Source organism: Zeugodacus cucurbitae, chromosome 3 (genome assembly GCF_028554725.1).
Source record: "Zeugodacus cucurbitae isolate PBARC_wt_2022May chromosome 3, idZeuCucr1.2, whole genome shotgun sequence".
NCBI lineage: Eukaryota > Metazoa > Arthropoda > Insecta > Diptera > Tephritidae > Zeugodacus > Zeugodacus cucurbitae.
The window spans coordinates 66,728,346-66,747,630 of NC_071668.1; the positions used below are offsets into that span (position 1 = coordinate 66,728,346).

A 19,285-nucleotide genomic window follows, 5' to 3' on the forward strand; every position below is an offset into this window, starting at 1 on the left:
TCGAACACTTTCAGGGCTGGAGTGTTTTCGTCCATTCGGACAACATGACCTAGCCAGCGTAGCCGCTGTCTTTTTATTCGCTGAACTATGTCAATGTCGTCGTATAACTCGTACAGCTCATCGTTCCATCGTCTGCGGTATTCGCCGTTGCCAATGTTCTGAGGACCATAAATCTTGCGCAAAATTTTCCTCTCGAAAACTCCTAGTGTCGACTCATCTGATGTTGACATCGTCCAAGCTTCTGCACCGTAAAGCAGGACGGGAATGATAAGCGACTTGTAGAGCTTGATTTTGGTTCGTCGAGAGAGGACTTTACTGTTCAATTGCCTACTCAGTCCAAAGTAGCACCTGTTGGCAAGAGTTATTCTGCGCTGGATTTCGAGGCTGACATTGTTCGTGTTGTTGATGCTGAAAGTCCTAAGTAATATAAATAAATTAAACGTTCCACACTTTATCCTGATAATGGTTCGGCAGTGTTATCAAAACTTTATAATGTGAGCGTGGGGTTATTGATGCTTAAGTATTGTACGGGAATAAATAAACATCAATATCATCAAACGAATGTTCATAAATTGGTCTAATTTTCGACGAAGGGATCTTATTAGAAAAAATCCGCCTGCTTTTCCCCGCAATACTTCCAACTCGACTTAAATCAGTTGGACCTAGAAATACTTCCAATTTGACTTAGATCCGTTTTCTATAAGTTGGATCCAGAAATACTCCCAAATTAAGATAAATCGGGTTTCTATAAGTTGGGTCCAGAAATACTTCCAATTTGACTTAAATCGGGTTTCTATAAGATGGGTCCAGAAATACTTTCAATTTGACTTAAATCAGGTTTCTATAAGTTGGATCCAGAAATACTCCCAAATTAAGATACATCGGGTTTCTATAAGATGGGTCCCGAAATACTTTCAATTTGACTTAAATCAGGTTTCTATAAGTTGGATCCAGAAATACTCCCAAATTAAGACAAATCGGGTTTCTATAAGATGGGTCCAGAAATACTTTCAATTTGACTTAAATCAGGTTTCTATAAGTTGGATCCAGAAATACTCCCAAATGAAGATAAATCGGGTTTCTATAAAATGGGTCCAGAAATACTTCCAATTTGACTTAAATCGGGTTTCTATAAGATGGGTCCAGAAATACTTTCAATTTGACTTAAATCAGGTTTCTATAAGTTGGATCCAGAAATACTCCCAAATTAAGACAAATCGGGTTTCTATAAGATGGGTCCAGAAATACTTTCAACTTGACTTAAATCAGGTTTCTATAAGTTGGATCCAGAAATACTCCCAAATTAAGATAAATCGGGTTTCTATAAAATGGGTCCAGAAATACTTTCAATTTGACTTAAATCAGGTTTCTATAAGTTGGATCCAGAAATACTCCCAAATTAAGATACATCGGGTTTCTATAAGATGGGTCCCGAAATACTTTCAATTTGACTTAAATCAGGTTTCTATAAGTTGGATCCAGAAATACTCTCAAATTAAGATAAATCGGATTTCTATAAGATGGGTCCAGAAATACTTTCAATTTGACTTAAATCAGGTTTCTATAAGTTGGATCCAGATGTATATCTTCCAGATCTTTCTCCTCAATACTTCCAATTTGAATTAGTTCAGGTTTCCAAAAGCTGGAGCCAGAGCTACTTTCAATTTGACTTAGATCCGGTTTCTATAAGTTGGATCCAGATATATATCTTCCAGATCTTTCTTCTCAATACTTCCAACTTGACTAAGATCAGGTTTTCACAAGTTGGAGCCAGAACTTCTCTAAACTTGACTTAGATCCGGTTTCTATAAGTGGTATCCAGAAATACTCTCAACTTGACATAGATCAGTTTTATATAAGTTTGATCCAGAAATACTTCCTACTTGACATTAATCAGGTGTCTATAAGTTTTATCCAGAAATACTTGACATTGATCAGGTTTATATAAGTTTGATCCAGAAATACATCGAACTTGACTTAGATCAGGAGTCTATGAGTTACATCCAGGCATATATCTTCGAAATCTTACGAGTTCATTCCTAACAGAGTGGATAAGTTTGGATCCAGGTTAGTGCATAGGATTGCAGTCGAGGAATTGTTGAAGTAAGTCATCGTCAAGTCGACCTTTGGGCTCTCTTCTTGTCTTATATGAAACAATTCAGGTTTCTTATAAGCACGGTTATTAAAGTAAACGTTTTGGTAGGTTCCAGATGACGGCTTTAGTATGTTATCTCAATCCCGATTTCGAAGTTAAAATGGGTTTGATCGGATAGAGGAGGAATTAGCTGCAGCAAACTTATAGTTTTTGAGAAGGAGTGCTATCATTGACGCGCCAGCCATTGCGTAGAAATATTTGAAGCAACAAACGAAGTGAAGCCTTACTCAAGTTGGACTCTACGAAATAGAGAGAGTCTCTAAAGCAACTACCTTTCTTTAAAGCAATCACCGCATTAAATTCACTCTATGATATTCATAGATCCTATCGATACTCGACCTTACTGGACTAAGTCGAACTTGTCTTTTTTACAATAGCAAAAAAAAAAAATTCACAAAATCTAAAAAAAAACTATAAATTTTATGAATACATTTTAATTTTTGTAGTGAAAAAATAGTAAAAATATATTTATTAAAAAATATATAGAAATTTTGAAAAAAAATTAAACAAATATTTGATTTCTCAACATATTTTTTTTAGCTGGTCACCTTCATTCCGACAACAAACATTCACACAGAAGCACACATGCGCAACAATAACTACATATGTATGTATGTATGTAAGTACATACCTCTTTTTGCGGAGCATCCAAGTGCTTTCGTAATAAATTCGCTTATCCAAAATTCACGATTGATCAGCTCAGCCAGTTTCAACCCCCTTCAGCGTACGACAAAAGATGGGAATGCGCGCGCATCCGTTGATCCGTTGAGACATTGCTTTTTAATAATGAATGTGCAAAAAACCACAAAAACAACTAAGCAGCAATAACAAAAATGATAAATTGTTGGCAAAATAAGTTGGAACAGCCAATTGCACATTGATTTTATGCGTTTGTCTTCAACACTATATATATTACACTAACACTAATAAGCGCTGTAGTTTGTATGTTTGTATGTATGTGTGTGCTAATTGCATATGCACTTCCTTGGTGCACAAACCACAAATTGAAAGTTTTAAGAGGAAACCAACTGACGTTGTTTGCTTTTTGTTTTTGTTGCACATAAAATACCGGCGCACTATACGTGTAGTTAAATGAAAACAACAATTTTATTATACACTACATCATACTAGTTGATAATCCACGCTTCGGAGTTGTTAACCTCTCCAAGGATTACTGATTGTCAAGGTGACGACGCTCAGTGTTTCAATATTCGTCAGCAGTTGTTGCTTTTGTAAACGTTGTGGCGCTTTTGCGCAGCACTAGCAGACGATATAACTGCTTTTCAAAACAAGTTTCGGTTTTTTACAAATTTCGTGAGGCCAACTCACACGCCCATTGTGTAACAAACAAAACAAGAGCACCGGAGTTATAGTTTTCACACTATTTTATACAATTTACAGTAGTCTCACGTTATTTCGGATACGTTGCGAGACATTTAAAACATGTTTACAGTTATTCACTAAATTTTGTAGTAGATTTAATTAATAACTACTTTTCTTACTGCTCACTCACTTCGCGTTGATATTTTTTGCTTTGCGCTCTATGCCATTCGCCGCATAATGTCAAATTAGCCAAGACAGAAACCTGTGTTGTTACCAGTGTGTAGAAAATTATTTTAAACAATTTTAAAAAATCTGGTTGTAGTGAGAGCGAAAATATATGAATAAATGATCTAATATATATATAGTATATGGTAACGCATTTCATATTACTTGAGGATATACAAATTTCAATATTTCTCTTGAATATTACTAACCTTGTAAGATTTCAACTTAGTCTATTATCGTTTCTCGTATGTTTCTTGGTCATAATATAGAAAAATTATTTTGATTTACTAATGCAATTTTAAAATTTGTTGTGATTATTAAATTAACTTATGTTTTATATAAATTCTCTTAAAATGATTTTTATAAATATTTCGTTAATCATTTTATTAATATGGTATCCCTCCTTTTTGTGTTTGCTTCATACCAATTTTATTAAACAGATTTTAGCTTTGCTTTTTACAAAACTATCTGGCAACTCTAACGTAGAAACAGAGGCAGAAAACACAAAAAGGGCCAGGACAAAAGTGTGAAAATTTTCGTGAAAATTTCATTTTGAGAGCTCTTAATAAACAAATATTGTGCTGTGTATTTTGTAATTGTTCTTCTCAATGATTCTAATGTTTACAAAATGAAACTGACAATTAAATCATGGACTGGCGTAGCAACTTGGCGATGGATCGCAAATGATGAAAATTGCGGCATCTGTCGAATGTCTTTCGAGAGTAAGTAGTGCCGGAGCAGCACCCACGACACACAATTTTTAAATATGAATTAAGCAGACAAATTCTAATAATTTTCATATTTTTATTATAATAGGTACCTGTCCGGAGTGTGCGCTACCTGGTGACGATTGTCCTTTAGTGTGGGGCGTGTGCTCACACTGTTTTCATATGCACTGCATTGTTAAGTGGTTGAATTTGCAAACTATGAATAAGCAATGTCCCATGTGCCGCCAAAGTTGGAAATTCAATATACATTGAGTCGCAGCATTTGCTTGTTTGCCAGAGAAGAATAATAATAATAATTTCGTAAAAGTCATTATAGTGTATTATAAATATATGCGAGTGTAACGCGTGAATAAAATCAATAACAAATTTATATAGATATCAATAATATTAAATACGATATACATATGAGATTAGCAAAGGAACGTTCACGTGAGCGTGAAATGGATAGTGAATTGAATAAATTATGTTTGCCGGGTCTGCCGCCACTGCCAAAAAGTTTAAGCACAGCTGCTGCAGGCGTTTCGTCGGCCGCCTCCTCAGCAACACACTCGAATACGGCGTCACCATTAAACAACCATCATCATCATGCCATGCACGGTGTTGAGAGTGTGGATCTCTTTTTGGGGCCATCCACATCGGCCGCGGCTACGCGTAATCACTATCGACACGGCAGTTTGTCGTCGACGCAAGAGTCGTTGAGCGATCGCGAAAGTATACACAGTCGCGCCTCTTCGTCGCACAGTAGTCATCACACGCCTACAAATACCAATACCGACAATGGTGGCACATCAATTTCACTAAGTGGTGGCAGTGGCAGCAGCACAACCAGTACGTTAGACACACAACTAGCCATATTGCGTCGTGAAATGTATGGACTGCGTCAGTTAGATCTATCTTTACTCTCACAATTATGGGCACTCAACGAATCGATTCAGGGATTTCGCGTATTTCTACAAGAACAAGAAGCGCTCTCACCACCATCACCCTCGCCAACGCCATCTGACACTAATTCGCTTACATCGGAGGGCGAAGAGGAATCGTATTCAGCGCAACCATTGAAATTAGCACATCCCATTGTTGCACAAGCAGCTCTACCACCTGGTGGCTCGACTACATCACACGCCTCAACAAGTTCAGCGTCTGGCACATCGGGCTCATCATCGGCTACCTCTTCGATGGGTAAGCATGGCGGCATGCCTTTACCGCCGGCACCACAAAAGACACACCCACAGCTGCCACGCATTTTGCAGCAACGTATGCGACGCGCACCGCCGCCACCGCCACCAACAACACGACCCAAAACGTCTAAGGACGCAATGGCGGCAGCCAATGGCGCAACAACGACACCACTACCACAAAGACCAGCATGACAAAACCCATTCTTGGATTAAGCATGCAGCAACGTAAAGCGAAATGCTTAATTCAAGAATGTTGTACCAAACGAAAATGTATAGCTCGTAAACTACTAAGCGGTTTGTGAGTGTAGAAAGTGGGCTTGTTGCCATTTGGGAATAAACGTGGAAGTCGTTGAGACAAATGTTGTCAATTAAGTGTTGCGCGTGTAAACGCAATGCAGGCATAAAAACTGAAGCGTTGAAGGCTTTGTAGCGCAATTATGAATAACAGAATCAAAACATATTCAGTGGATTTAATACTTGACGTATTTCGAAAGTGTATTTTAGACGCTTGTAAACGGTAAAAAACATTTGCGGTAGTATATAGCGTTTAATTTTTAAAATTATAGCGCGTTTTATTCAGTGCGTTCCATGTATGTAGTATGTAAGGCGCGTAAGCTAATCAAAAAAATGTAATGAAATATCGGTGTCGTACTGTACACACATATATTCCCAAATATTGCTGTTAAAGGGTTAAAAAACAAGAAAATGTAACGAATTGAATATCAAACTTTTTAGATTATACGAAAAAAAAAACATATTTGTTAATGCATATTACTACTATAAAGACGTTTGAAAATATTTTCCACTTTAACAAACATACATAAACCACCAAACCAAGCACAGCAACAGCGTGAACTGTAACCAAAATACACCGTGTATCCCAAGACCAAGCTACATTTACTAATAGTAGAGCTGTTGTACTCTCGTTATTCATTCCACTTCATTGTTGCCCCTTTCGCGTGGTCACACCTAACGAAAATTATATATGTACTAGGAACTATGACGAAGACGATTAGCTGATTTTAGCCCAATACATTACCATAAACCTAAAACGAAGTAGCACTAGACGTTCAATTTATATACAGAAATTGCAATCAATTATAACTTACACACACACACACACACACACACACACATAAATAATAACGAATAAAGATCAACATTAATGCATATACATACATACATATATATGGCGTATTACATCGATCTAAATATTTAAATTAATTTATAAATCATAAATAAAATTGCAGCAAATATAATATTAAAGCGAAAATTATAGTTGTATTGTAAGTCGCATTAATAAGCGTTGTCAGTTATACAAAAACAAAACACAAATAAATAAATGCTAAATAAAATATAATAAAAAAAAACATTACATAAACGCATACGCATACATACATGCATAATAATAAAGCATAAATATCTACTTTGAAAATAAGCTAAGCTGAAATTAAACTTGTTCTCGTTCAATCGTTATAATCAATCAAGCTCCTATTAAAACAAAACTCTACTCCACTAATTTATACTCGAAACTATTTTCTTTATGAATATACTGGTGGTGGTTGAACAAGCGCCAGTCGTATATGAAGCATGCGTTGCTTTAAAGTTTAAACCAATTATGAAGTAGCAGAATTTCTTAGAACGCAGTTACCTACTGTAAAATTGTTTCTAAGTGTGTAATTGTTTTTACAAAGCACTCCAAATTATTAACTTTTCCTCCAAAAATACTTTGATTTGTAAACATGTTTGAATCACATACACACATATGCATATTTACTACATACTAAACCTATTATAACTTATTAAATTATGAAATAATAAACAAAAAATCAAGTGTGTCGGAAGAGAAACGTTGATATGAATTATGCAATAAATTATTAAACAAAAAATAAGAAACGAATTTTTGCAATTTCTAATTTTCAGCTATAAAATGCAGCGGTTGAAAGTGTCAAAATGAATGTTACTTTGTTGTTGCTGCGAAGCAGCGAATTATCGCTGTAGCAAATATTTGCTTTTATATTTATGGAATAATTACTGTGCTTTTGCGCCGACTGAAAGAATGGAAGCTTTAAAAAATATTTTCCAATTATTTTAAGTCAATTTATGTGTGCTTTATTATTTTTCCATTTCTTTTTATTAATACTAAAACAAATACACCATTTACTACAAATTTCCAAGACTACGGACATAAAATGCAGTGTAGTTATTTATTCAATACTAAAATTCCAGGTTCATACAACAACCTCACAATGCAGCAGCCAATACAGCCATTTAGTTAATAAATGCAATTAAAAGTAGCATTTAAACAGCAAACGAAGTATTGTTGCTATAGGAAACAGACTGCTCATTCTAAAATAATTTTTGCTTCCTTGCCATCAATGTAGACTTTCAAACCGTTGCGTAGACAGAAATCACGTTTGACATGCGCAAACAGCAAGTCGGTGACCAGGAATATCTAAAAATAATAATATTTTCAAACAAATTTTTGCTAAACGACATAGAAGCAGCTTACTTGTCCCGTGGAGAAAGCTAACGTGGTGCCAAAGTAGAAGTTAGCATTCGCCGAGCCGGAATAAATCCATAATTGCCATAACGCTGGCATCATGCATAAAGTGACCACGAAAAAGCAGAACACAACAAAGTTATGCGCCATAACTGTGAATGTTAATAAAATATAAATTTTATATATTTTTAATGGTGTAAAAGCGGTGGCACACTTACACTTCCAGCAGCGACGCCACAACGGTAACAAAGCCAAATAGAAGCTAACATCACCAACACTGGGATACGAACGGAATATGGACATTAATGCAATGAGCACTGTTGCTAACAGCAATGGTTCTTTGCGCAATTTAAGCGATAATGGCACTAGGTAAAGGACGGTGGCGTTCATTTGGAATGTAATTAGGAACATTGTGCGAAAGTGTTCGAACATTTCCGTAAAGAAATACCAGAAAAGTCCGATATTTGGTTGTAGATCGCGGTATAAGAAACTAGCGGTATAAAAAAATTTTGAAAAGTTATTATTTTACTCCATAAAGTTAATAAAACACTTACATGAAACCCAGCGTAGCATCTACAAAGCTCCAGCTCTGTATTAAAGCATAGTTCAAACCGGTGATAGCCAGACAGGCTACAGCGAATAGCGACAAAACACCAATGGCAGCGGTGGTAGTGGATTTAGCGCGCTGTGTGAAAACCAATACAACTGGTGCGATTAGCACCAGCGGATAGAGATTACGCATTGTTTCCAGCGCTAAACACATAATGCAAGGTAATAACTGTCGTTGCGCTAGGAAATATAGTGTGGATGCCAGCAAGAAATTGCTGAGTACTGTCGAGGTGAGACCAGCACAACTGAGTAACGCTAATGGATTGAAGAGATAAGCCAGTAATACACAACGCGGTATCATATCTAAGTCTGAGATTTGTACTTGTAGCTCCTCTGTGCCTACTGCAAATTGTAGCGCCTCCACTTTTTGCTCCACCAATTTTGTGCGTACAAATTTCTGTGCCAATTTATATAGTAGCATAGCAGTCAGCAAATCAATCAGTACATAGAATAATGGCACATAGCTTGATATCACACCAAAAATGCGTACAAGCAGCACTAAAATTACTGGCAACTCGTGCACCACATCGCCGATATAGGGATCTATACCATTTTCGTATAGATATATGCCCTCTTGCACTGTTTATTGTAAAATTTTTTGTTTATTAATGAGTATTAATTACTTTGTATTAACCCGACTAACCTCGCTTGTAGGAGTTTATAGGCGTTGACACTTCAACTCTGTCGCCAATCCACTGAAATCCCTGAAAGTAGTAACGCGCTAGGCCAGCAAGCGCCACCAGCAGCAGTAACCTTTTTTCCATATTTTTTGTAAATAATTCCAAAAAGATTTCTATACACCGGCAAAATATTTTCTGGACGCCAATTAAACAAACAAATTCTGACGAGCAAATTGCTATTGGTTTTTTTATAAACATATGAGAATACTAGGTTGCCAGTATGTAATAATAGGTGTCAAATAAGCAATAATAAAAATGTCAAATTTTATGAAGAACGAGTTAAAGAAACAGTAAAATTTGTTTTTGTAAAGAAAATTCAAAGCAACAGCTGAGTTTTGAAAATGAAAATTTAATACAATTTTATTTGAATAAATATTTTGTATTCCAAAATATATTTAAAATTGAATTTCTATTTTAAATATTGTCATTTTCTCTTCGTACCATCAGGTAACTCTTCACAGTAAGTTCATTGTGAATGTCTGTTTCAGAAGAAGAATAAGTTTTTATTTACATCGCTCTTGATTCGAATTTGTATAGTTATTTGCTAAAAAATATTTAAATAAAACAAATTTGATTCCTTTTATATACAATGGGCAGCGTTGAGAAGAATAATATTCTCGACAATGAGGCACTTAACGACATAACTAAAGAATTCAAGGAAATTACTGAGGATCCAACACAATTTCTACTTGTGTAAGTAGTGCACGTGGTGCACTATATTTACAAAAACAACGTAAATTATATACTTTTTCCAATTTTAGTGTGCCTACCAAAAAGCAGGAAGATATAAAAACATTATTACAGAAAACTTATCAAGCTTGTGTACGGAACGATGAAATTAGTAAGAATGCGCTCGAAATACTGCCGGAGTTGGTTGTGGAGGACATGGACGAAGAACAAATTTGGCAACAGTTGGAACTGCGCAACAATAGCATACTCTCTGCGCTGGTAGAAAATGCGTCCAAGTTATTGTCGCTTAAGGAAGAGAAATTGGAAGTGCGTCTAGATGAGGATGATAATCAAGAAATGGAAGAGGAAATCGAGGAAAGGGAAAATGAAGTAGAAGATAATTCCGGAGACGCAGATTTATTTAATGGTCAGCGTGATGACGAAAGCGTTGAAAAACAAGAAGTCTACCAAAAAAAGAAAGAAAACAAAAAGAAACGTAAGGGGCGCACATCAGTGGTAGATGATAAATTCTTTAAGTTGAGTGAAATGGAGGCATTTTTGGAAGATGAAGATGCCAAAGAGATGCGACGACAAAATAAAAAAGGCGGTAGTGCGTTGGATGCAACAGTCGACTATTTTGCGGATGATTTGGGTATAGAAGATGCAGAGGAGGATGATGAAGATGGTAATCCTGCTTACAATGAGTTTTTCGATGAAGATGATGATGTAGATGCAGATGAAAGTATGGAAAAAGAAACGAAGAAACAAAAAGATCACTTCAAAGAAACGCATAGTGATGATGATGAAGAAATGAGTGTAGATGAAAATGAAGACGACGATAAAGAAAATGAAGACGATGAGGAAGAAAATGAAGCAGAGGATGATGAGGATGAAGATATGCAAAGTGAGGATGAAAATGAAGTCAAAACAAGCAACGAAGGTTTACAACCAGCATCATCAGGCTCTGATGATTCGGAAGATGAAGAGGAACGTAAAGCAGACCAACCACAATCTTCATACGAAATACGACAATCGCGTTTGGAGCAACGCATACGTGAGTATGAAGAAGAAGTGCTCGGCGAAAAACCATGGCAATTGAGAGGCGAAGTGCAGGCCACCAGCAGACCAGCGAACTCGCTCCTCGAGGAATTGCTAGAATTCGAATCAACCGTCAGACCAGCACCCATCATAACTGAGCACACAACACGTTGTTTGGAGGATATAATCAAGCAACGCATCAAAGATCAAGCCTGGGATGATCCGCAAACAAAAATGAGGCCAGTGCAATCACCACACGAGTTCCGCAAGCAATTAATATTGGATCAAGAAAAGTCCAAAGAATCACTGGCGCAAGTCTACGAAAAGGAATATCAAAAAGAATTAGATAAATTTGATCCAAATCGTGCCGACGCCGCAGAGGAAGAATCCAAAGAGCATATAGAAATAAAACAACTGATGCGCGCACTCTTCGTTAAATTGGATGCGCTTTCGAACTTCCACTTCACACCGAAACCCGTAGCACCAGAGGCTAGAATCATAACCAACACACCGGCGGTGAATATGGAGGAAGTGGCGCCGGTAGCCGTGAGCGATGCTAAATTGCTTGCGCCCGAAGAGGTCTATCGCGGTCCAAAGAATGAATTGCTCGGCAAGACGGAACGCAATCGTACGGATAAGAATCGCGAACGACGCAAGAAGAAGCAGAAGCAACGTGTCATCAATCGTCTGCTGGACGAGAAGAGCAAGAAGAAGCAGGAGTTGGGCATAGCGCCAACCAAGAAGGAGGAGAACGCCAAACTGCTCAAGTCGCTAACAAAGCATCGCAATGTGGAGAAGGTAGTGATTTTTGGAATACTCTAAAATTTAATTTTTCCACAAATTTTGTTTTTGTTTTTACAGTTAAACACCACCAGCGACGATCAACGCGCATTGAAATCTTCCAAGTCGTTCTTCTCCAAATTGCAAGACACCACCAGCGTGGCGGGCCAAGCCGCCATTGCGGCGAAAGCCAAAAAGCAAAAATCCACTGGGAAAGCGCTGACAGCGAAAAGAGTGAAATTGTAATAACTGTTCTTGTGGACTTGCTGTTAGTAATAAAAAAGTTTATTTTATTATATTACGTTTGTACATATGACTGAGTGACGTGCGCGCTTCTTTGTTGGCCTAACTAATTCGACAGGATATACATATTAGTGAAAGCACACACTTTCTACCAAAAAAAATATAAAAAATAAAAAAAAAGATTTGTGACTTTTACGCGTTGTTAATGTGTGACGTCAACATATGCGCGTACATTTCTAATGTGGCAATTTTATGCTGTGCACCGAGTCACGTGCCGCAACAATTAGGCTGCTGCAGCCACAAGAGATAATCGTGTATGTGTGTGTGTGTGCATATGTTTGATTGCTGTGTTGCGCGCGCGCCGGTAAATTCAAAGTAGCAGGAAAGTTACTGTTATTTCATGTTTGTATGTGTATATTTTGTTGTAGTTAGGCGGAAAACGGTATGTGGTAAGCATTGCTAGAAACAACAGATCAACAACTTAAATATGCCACAATTTTAGACACAGTGCGCTGTGGATGGATTATATGTGTGCCTATGCTTGCGTTTGTGTTTGTTTGTGTGTACCAGCAGACCGTAGGGGTCGCAAAACTATGCGCGCGTGTCATGCAAAAATAAAATGGACTTGCAAATATAATAATTTAATATGCCATAAGCATACATATGTATAGTATGTATTTAAATTTATATGTATGTATGTGACTATAGATGTTATTTATTAGCCGTCGCAAAATTACAAAAAATTACACTCAAATGAGTGGGCTGGCATTGAAATTTTGTATATGAAAAGCCGAGATGAGTCGCTTTTAGCCCTTAATTTGTTTAAGAAATTTTATGAAGAGTATGCTGGAAATCTGCATTTAAATGTATTTGTAGCGCCGGTTGAGGCATCAATGGAAATTTTCGTTCACTCTAAACGTCATAGGCGCCATTGTCCACCTACACACAATATTTAAATAATGTACAGGAAAATAATTGCAATTTTACTCTTAGTAGACTGAATGGCCTACAAATGACTTGTGAAAAAAACAAGCAAATATAAAACAAGTAAGGAAATGCTAAGGCTTGAAAATCGTATAATTAGCTATATGAGAGCTAAGGGAAGTTGTGACATGGTTTTAACCATTTCTGATACATAGACACACTATTAGAAGAAAAAAATTTCCACTGAATTAAATTAAGATATCTGAGAGATTCACCGATATTTTCGGTGAAAAATTACCATAAGGCACTGAATTCTTCATATTCCATATCGGTGGCATTGAAAAGTTATAGTCCGATTTCGACAATTTTTTCACAAGTGATGTCACGGATAATATACAGTATTTGTGTAAACTTTTATTTCGCTATCTTCATTGGTTCCTTATGTACTTATATCTTTTAAAGTGAAGGAATAAGATGAAATTCAAAATTGAGTTATATGGGAAGTTTTCGTTGTTGTGAACCGATTTCATCCATTTTTCACACGTGTCATCAAGGTGTCAAGAAAATATTATATACCAAATTTCATTGAAATCTGTCGAGTAGTTCCTGAGATATGGTTTTTGACCCATAAGTGAGCGATGCCACGCCCATTTTCCATTTTGTAAAAAAATCTGAGTGCTGCTTCCTTCTGCTATTTCTTCTGTAAAATTTAGTGTTTCGTTAGTCAGTTAACGCATTTTTAGTAATTTTCAACCTAACCTTTGTATGGGAAGTGGGCGTGGTTATTATCCAATTTCTTTCATTTTTGGACTGTATTAGGAAGTGGCTAAAAGAGACTGCAGGAAGTTTGGTTTATATAGCTTTATTGGTTTGGGAGATATGTACAAAAAACCTATTTGGCGGCGGGGCCACGTCTAAAAAAAATACATCCAAATATGCCCCTTCATAGTGCGATTCTTTGTACCAAATTTTATTTCCTTAGCTTTATTTATGGCTTAGTTATGGCACTTTATGTGTTTTCCCATTTTGTAGGCGCGGCAGTGGTCCGATCTTCCCATCTTCGAAAGCGACCTTCATATGGTGCCAAGAAACAAGTGTGCCAAGTTTAATCAAGATATCTTAATTTTTACTCAGGTACAGCTTGCACAGATGGACGGACGGACAGCCAGACATTCGGATTTTGACTCGTGTCGTCGCCCTGATCACCTTGGTATATATAACCCTATATCTAACTCGTTTAGTTTTGGGTGTTACAAACAACCGTTATGTGAACAAAACTATAATACTCTCTTTAGCAACATTTGTTGCGAGAGTATAAAAATATTAATATTCATATTAGACAATATGTTGTGTATATTTTTAAAGTGCAATTATAGCTCTGGCTCATATAAATACTCACAATGTACTCATATATACATATATTCAATTCATTTGTTCATTCATTCAGTTTATTCATAAGTAATAACCCATTTGCGCTTCCACCACATCAACAGTACGCTATGTATATGTTTTGCAGCATATTATCAATAGTTAACAGTTTGTTACCCATCACTGGCAAATAGTACTCGTATATAATAAATTTCAAATCAATTGATTTTTTAAATCAATTCAACTATGAACTCAGAACGACTGCCCACGATATTTATAATATCAAATGTGCACCGTTTGTTATTATTGTCTAGCTAGACGGCGTCAGCATTAATTTGTAATAAAAGTTTGCTGTTTTCGCACATAACCTAGAAATTTAATTACATATATAGACATGGATGACGTTTCTATAAATAAATACCATAAAGTATGTGTGTTATATATGTAAATCAGTGAAAATATTCAAATTCGTTCGAGTGATTTGTTTTCGTCGAGAGAAAGGACCTTTATTAAGAGTTCCACAATAATTGGGTTGAGTTTTTCAGAAAGCTTCACTGTATACCATACCTTATAGTAGGAAACAATGTTTCAGACGTAGAAGGACCCAATTTAGTGGTTCACCATCGATTTCAAATTAACCGAGTCTATAAATGGAACTTCTAACCTAGCCAACATAGCAGAAAATGTTTCAGAATGCATATTTACTACAACATCAATAATTCCTTTTCACTATGTAAGGTCGGTCGGGTCTATAAATACAATGACGTATATTCGAAAATTTTGCGAAACTACTGTACTTGGAACAACCAGGAATGGAGCCGAGATGATACCCTAGTTCTTGGCGAGATTAAAATCTAGAGCCTTTTGGTTACATACAACCCACTCAACATAATCATACAAATAACTCAAGTGTTAGCTGTACGTTACAAAAGTCTAAATTAGTTCCGCGACTCCTTAATTTGATTACTTGTATTTATATATCGATAAAAATGTTATTGTTACATTTCTGTTAGGGAGTAAGCATTAATTGTTGTCATATAAAGAACAGAGTAAAAGTTGTCTGGGACTTTTCAATTGCAAAATGTAATATATTGAGGATAGTCATTAGGGAGTACTATTAATGGTAGGCATCGTTGAATGCTTTAAAAGTTCCGAGGGCAGAGCGGCATTACTAGCATTAAAATATATGACAGTAAGCACCAGGCTAGTTAAGCAGTCCTAATCTCTAGCTATTTTACTAGTCAAAAGAGGGTATCCTAGCAACATTGAATGGGAGCGTGTTTGCAGTACATGGTCCTCTTGTGCAAGAGCGCTGGACATACATATAACACGAGCTCGCGCTGGACCACTACCAGTATATGTGCAGTTGCGAGGTCCTTCGAATTGCTCGTTCTTAGCAAGATCCATCTCGGAGCGATTATTGCTGTGCTTTCTGAACATTGTTCGAGAAGAGAGAGAGATGCAAGTTGCCAAAGTTGTTTGGAAGAAGTCGTGGTGGAATCATCTTTCTTCCTTCAATGTCCAGCTTTGCCAAACTAAGGTTGAAACAACTTGAAAGGATAACCTTCGACGAACCTAGCGAATTAGCTAGAATTGACATTAGCCGACACAAGAAGTTTATAACATTCCAAGCGCTCTGCCGTATCATAAGGGTCTTTTCAATCCTTTAGGATTTTTTTGCTATCACAAAGGACAGCGCTCAAATCTGGCCAAGTGAGATCTTCCTGTTTATGCTGAGATCTGCTTACTAACCTAACTCAATCTTTAAGTCTTCATTATTTTACCTTGTTCGCAGCCACCTCTGCTTGAAAAACTCTGCGGTGATCTGGTAGTCTAAAGCTGTTTAATGACAGTTCCCTTACTTATGGAGAAACATCGGTCAAAATAGAATCAGTTGCAGTCGAAGGTCTTGAACTAAGCTGGCTGTGCTAGTCTCATTATTTATTTATATTAGAAAAGGTAAACATATTTTTAGTAAGTACTGAGCTATCGTTTTTAACAAAACGGGCTTTATTGGTTCTTATTCTACTAATTTTTACTAGCCTTCATCTTCCAGACAATTTTTTTTTTTATTAAACCTACTGAGACTCTTTTGATACTCTCGCAACAAAGTTGCTAAGAGAGTATTATAGTTTTGTTCACATAACGGTTGTTTGTAACACCTAAAACTAAAAGAGTTGTATATAGGGTTATATATACCAAAGTGATCAGGGTAGATTTCAAATCCGGATGTTTGTCCGTACGTCCGTCTGTCCGGAGATATCCTTATGAAACTTGGTACACATGTTCCTTGGGACCGTGAGAGGGTTGCTTTCGAAAATGGGCAAAATCGGACCATTGCCACACCCACAAAATGGCGAAAACCGAAAACACATAAGCTGTAAATAAGCTATAAAAAAATCACACTATGAAGGGCCATATTTGGATGTAATTTTTTTGAGACAGTGGGCGTGACCCCGCCCTCAAATCGGTTATTTGTATATATCTCACAAACCAATAAAGCTATATAAAACAAACTTTCTGCAGTCGGTTCCCTTACGTACCCCACCATACACCATGAAAATAGTTGATATCAGATAATAACCACGCCCACCTCCCATACAAAGGTTAGGTTGAAAATTACTAAAAGTGCGTTAACTCACTAACGAAAAACGTCAGAAGCACTAAATTTTACAGAAGAAATAGCAGAAAGAAGCTGCACTCAGATTTTTTTACAAAATGGAAAATGGGCGTGGCATCGCCCACATATGGCTCAAAAACCATATCTCAGGAACTACTCGACAGATTCCAATGAAATTCGGTATATAATATTTTCTTGACACCTTGATGACACGTGTGAAAAATGGATGAAATCGGTTCACAATAACGACAACTTCCCATGTACCTAAATTTTGAACTCCATCTTATTCCTTCACTTTACAATATATATATAAGGAACCAATGAAGATAGCGAAATAAAAGTTTACACAAATACTGTATATGATCCGTGGCATCATTTGTGAAAAAAATTGTCGAAATCGGACTATAACTTTTCAATGCCCCGGATATCGAATATGAAGAACTCCGTGCCTTATGGTAATTTTTCACTGAAAATGTCGGTAAATTTCTCAGATATCTTAATTTAATTAGACGAAATCTTTTTCTTCTAATAGAGTGTCTCTGTACCAGAAATGGTTAAAATCGTGTCATAATTTCCCCTAGCTCCCATATATGTACCTAATAATAGGGGTTTCAAACTTTCAATGGACTTTATACTATATACGTGTGTATATGCCGAATTTTTGAGTCAAATTGTGTGTTATCTTAATAAAAATATAGCAATAAATTGCGAGAGTATAAAATGTTCGGTTGCACCCGAACTTACCTTACTTGTTTAATATAATAAATATATATTTATATGTATCTATATTTAGAGCTTAAAGTAAATATTGACATATAAATCGCTATAATACCGAGAAAATAATTTCCATTCCATAATTGAAACTACACTCCTCACTAAAGCAAAATGAATTTCTTGTAAAACTAAAAAAAATGCAATTTGAATGTAGAACTGCGAATAAATAGTAGAATATGTGTCAATGTTCTATTAGAAATCTGCGTGTATTGACATTAGCGTAAAGGAAAAAAAGCGAAAAAATATCAATTTCCCCTTTAAGACAACATAGGAAAGCTTTTAAAATACCCGTTAGTGAATGGAGTTTCGGTTAGACGACGTCTGTCGATGACTTTAATGTCTGGCAGAACATGTATGGGAGTATGTAAATTAGCGGCTATATGCTTACTGGAGTCACACAATGAAGTGAATTTGAAGTCTAGCGAATCACAAGCAACAGTTCGTACTTTATAGATTGACTTTGATAAAAATGTGAGTGAGTCTTATCGATTTTCTCAAGGGGAGAATGGAGTTTGAAGAGAGTTGAAAAGCCACGATTTTAACAAATGTTGTTTCAACACTGTGCTTGCCTTACAGGTCAATATCCTTGAAGTATAAGTTTTAATATAAACTTGGCAACAGTTCTACAGCAACCTTCACAATTACATACATATTTATATATGTACAGATACTATAATTATATCCATATATACATATATATTTCCCGATATGTATTCCAATATGTATTTTATCATTAACATTTCGCTTTATGATTTCTGCTTATCACAGTCATTTCATTACGCTACGCTTGTACTCGTGTAGACCTTAAGCTGATAAATTTACATTTGCATGATAATTATCTCTGCTGGCTGCAGTCATAATTAGGCAACTTTTCTGCATTTCGTATTCAGTTTTTTATTATTGTTGTTGCTGTCGTAAATACTGGCGTGTGCTCCAAGGCCCACCCATGAATCTATGTATGTAGATAGATACATATATATAGCTCAGCCTAGACGCGACAACCCGTAAGCGAGTAAAATAAATAAAATATTATTGGTAATAAATATATCATAAAATGATACAAGCGAAAATGTTGCATTGCGATAAATCAACAAAGGTCTAAAAGTAGACTTTAATTAAAACAAAAGAATTGATTTTAATAGAAAAGCTTAAAAAATAATATTTTTTATAACAATATTCATAATTAAATAAAGATTCTAAAAATTAAAAATTTGAAATTTTGAATAAAAAAAAATATTTTTATTATTTATATTTAAAAAAAATATATTAACCAAGTAACCGAACCGCAAACCTATAAAGAGCTATAACTAAGCTAAGCCATAAATTAAGCTATGAAAGTGAAATTTGGTAAAAATTATAGTTCTAGGAAATGGCATATTTGGATGTAATTTCTAGTGGGCCCAGTGGGCGTGTCCCCGTCCCCTACTAAGTTTTTTGAATATATCTCGTAAACTACTAAAGCTATATC

General features: G+C 36.0%; 4 protein-coding genes across 4 annotated transcripts; 3 read left to right on the forward strand and 1 right to left on the reverse strand.

Moving 5' to 3' along the window:
- The first annotated feature begins 4,166 nt into the window (after positions 1 to 4,166).
- Positions 4,167 to 4,801, forward strand: LOC114803552 (anaphase-promoting complex subunit 11). Its single transcript, XM_029037923.2, has 2 exons — positions 4,167 to 4,425; positions 4,520 to 4,801. Exons 1-2 carry the CDS (start codon positions 4,332 to 4,334, stop codon positions 4,681 to 4,683), a joined length of 258 nt encoding a protein of 85 aa, XP_028893756.1. The 5' UTR covers positions 4,167 to 4,331; the 3' UTR covers positions 4,684 to 4,801.
- A 32-nt stretch (positions 4,802 to 4,833) lies between these two features.
- LOC105208522 (mucin-5AC) lies at positions 4,834 to 7,501 on the forward strand. The gene has a single exon (XM_011178410.3). It carries the CDS (start codon positions 4,836 to 4,838, stop codon positions 5,799 to 5,801), a length of 966 nt encoding a protein of 321 aa, XP_011176712.1. The 5' UTR covers positions 4,834 to 4,835; the 3' UTR covers positions 5,802 to 7,501.
- Positions 7,502 to 7,720: 219 nt separating this feature from the next.
- Positions 7,721 to 9,619, reverse strand: LOC105208523 (phosphatidylinositol glycan anchor biosynthesis class U protein). Its single transcript, XM_054227968.1, has 5 exons — positions 9,365 to 9,619; positions 8,667 to 9,300; positions 8,331 to 8,602; positions 8,122 to 8,264; positions 7,721 to 8,064 (listed from the first exon to the last, which is right to left on the reverse strand). Exons 1-5 carry the CDS (start codon positions 9,597 to 9,599, stop codon positions 7,954 to 7,956), a joined length of 1,395 nt encoding a protein of 464 aa, XP_054083943.1. The 5' UTR covers positions 9,600 to 9,619; the 3' UTR covers positions 7,721 to 7,953.
- A 250-nt stretch (positions 9,620 to 9,869) lies between these two features.
- LOC105208524 (U3 small nucleolar ribonucleoprotein protein MPP10) lies at positions 9,870 to 12,189 on the forward strand. Its single transcript, XM_011178412.3, has 3 exons — positions 9,870 to 10,094; positions 10,163 to 11,906; positions 11,970 to 12,189. The coding sequence occupies exons 1-3, from the start codon at positions 9,991 to 9,993 to the stop codon at positions 12,132 to 12,134; spliced, it is 2,013 nt and encodes a 670-aa protein (XP_011176714.2). The 5' UTR covers positions 9,870 to 9,990; the 3' UTR covers positions 12,135 to 12,189.
- Positions 12,190 to 19,285: the final 7,096 nt, after the last annotated feature.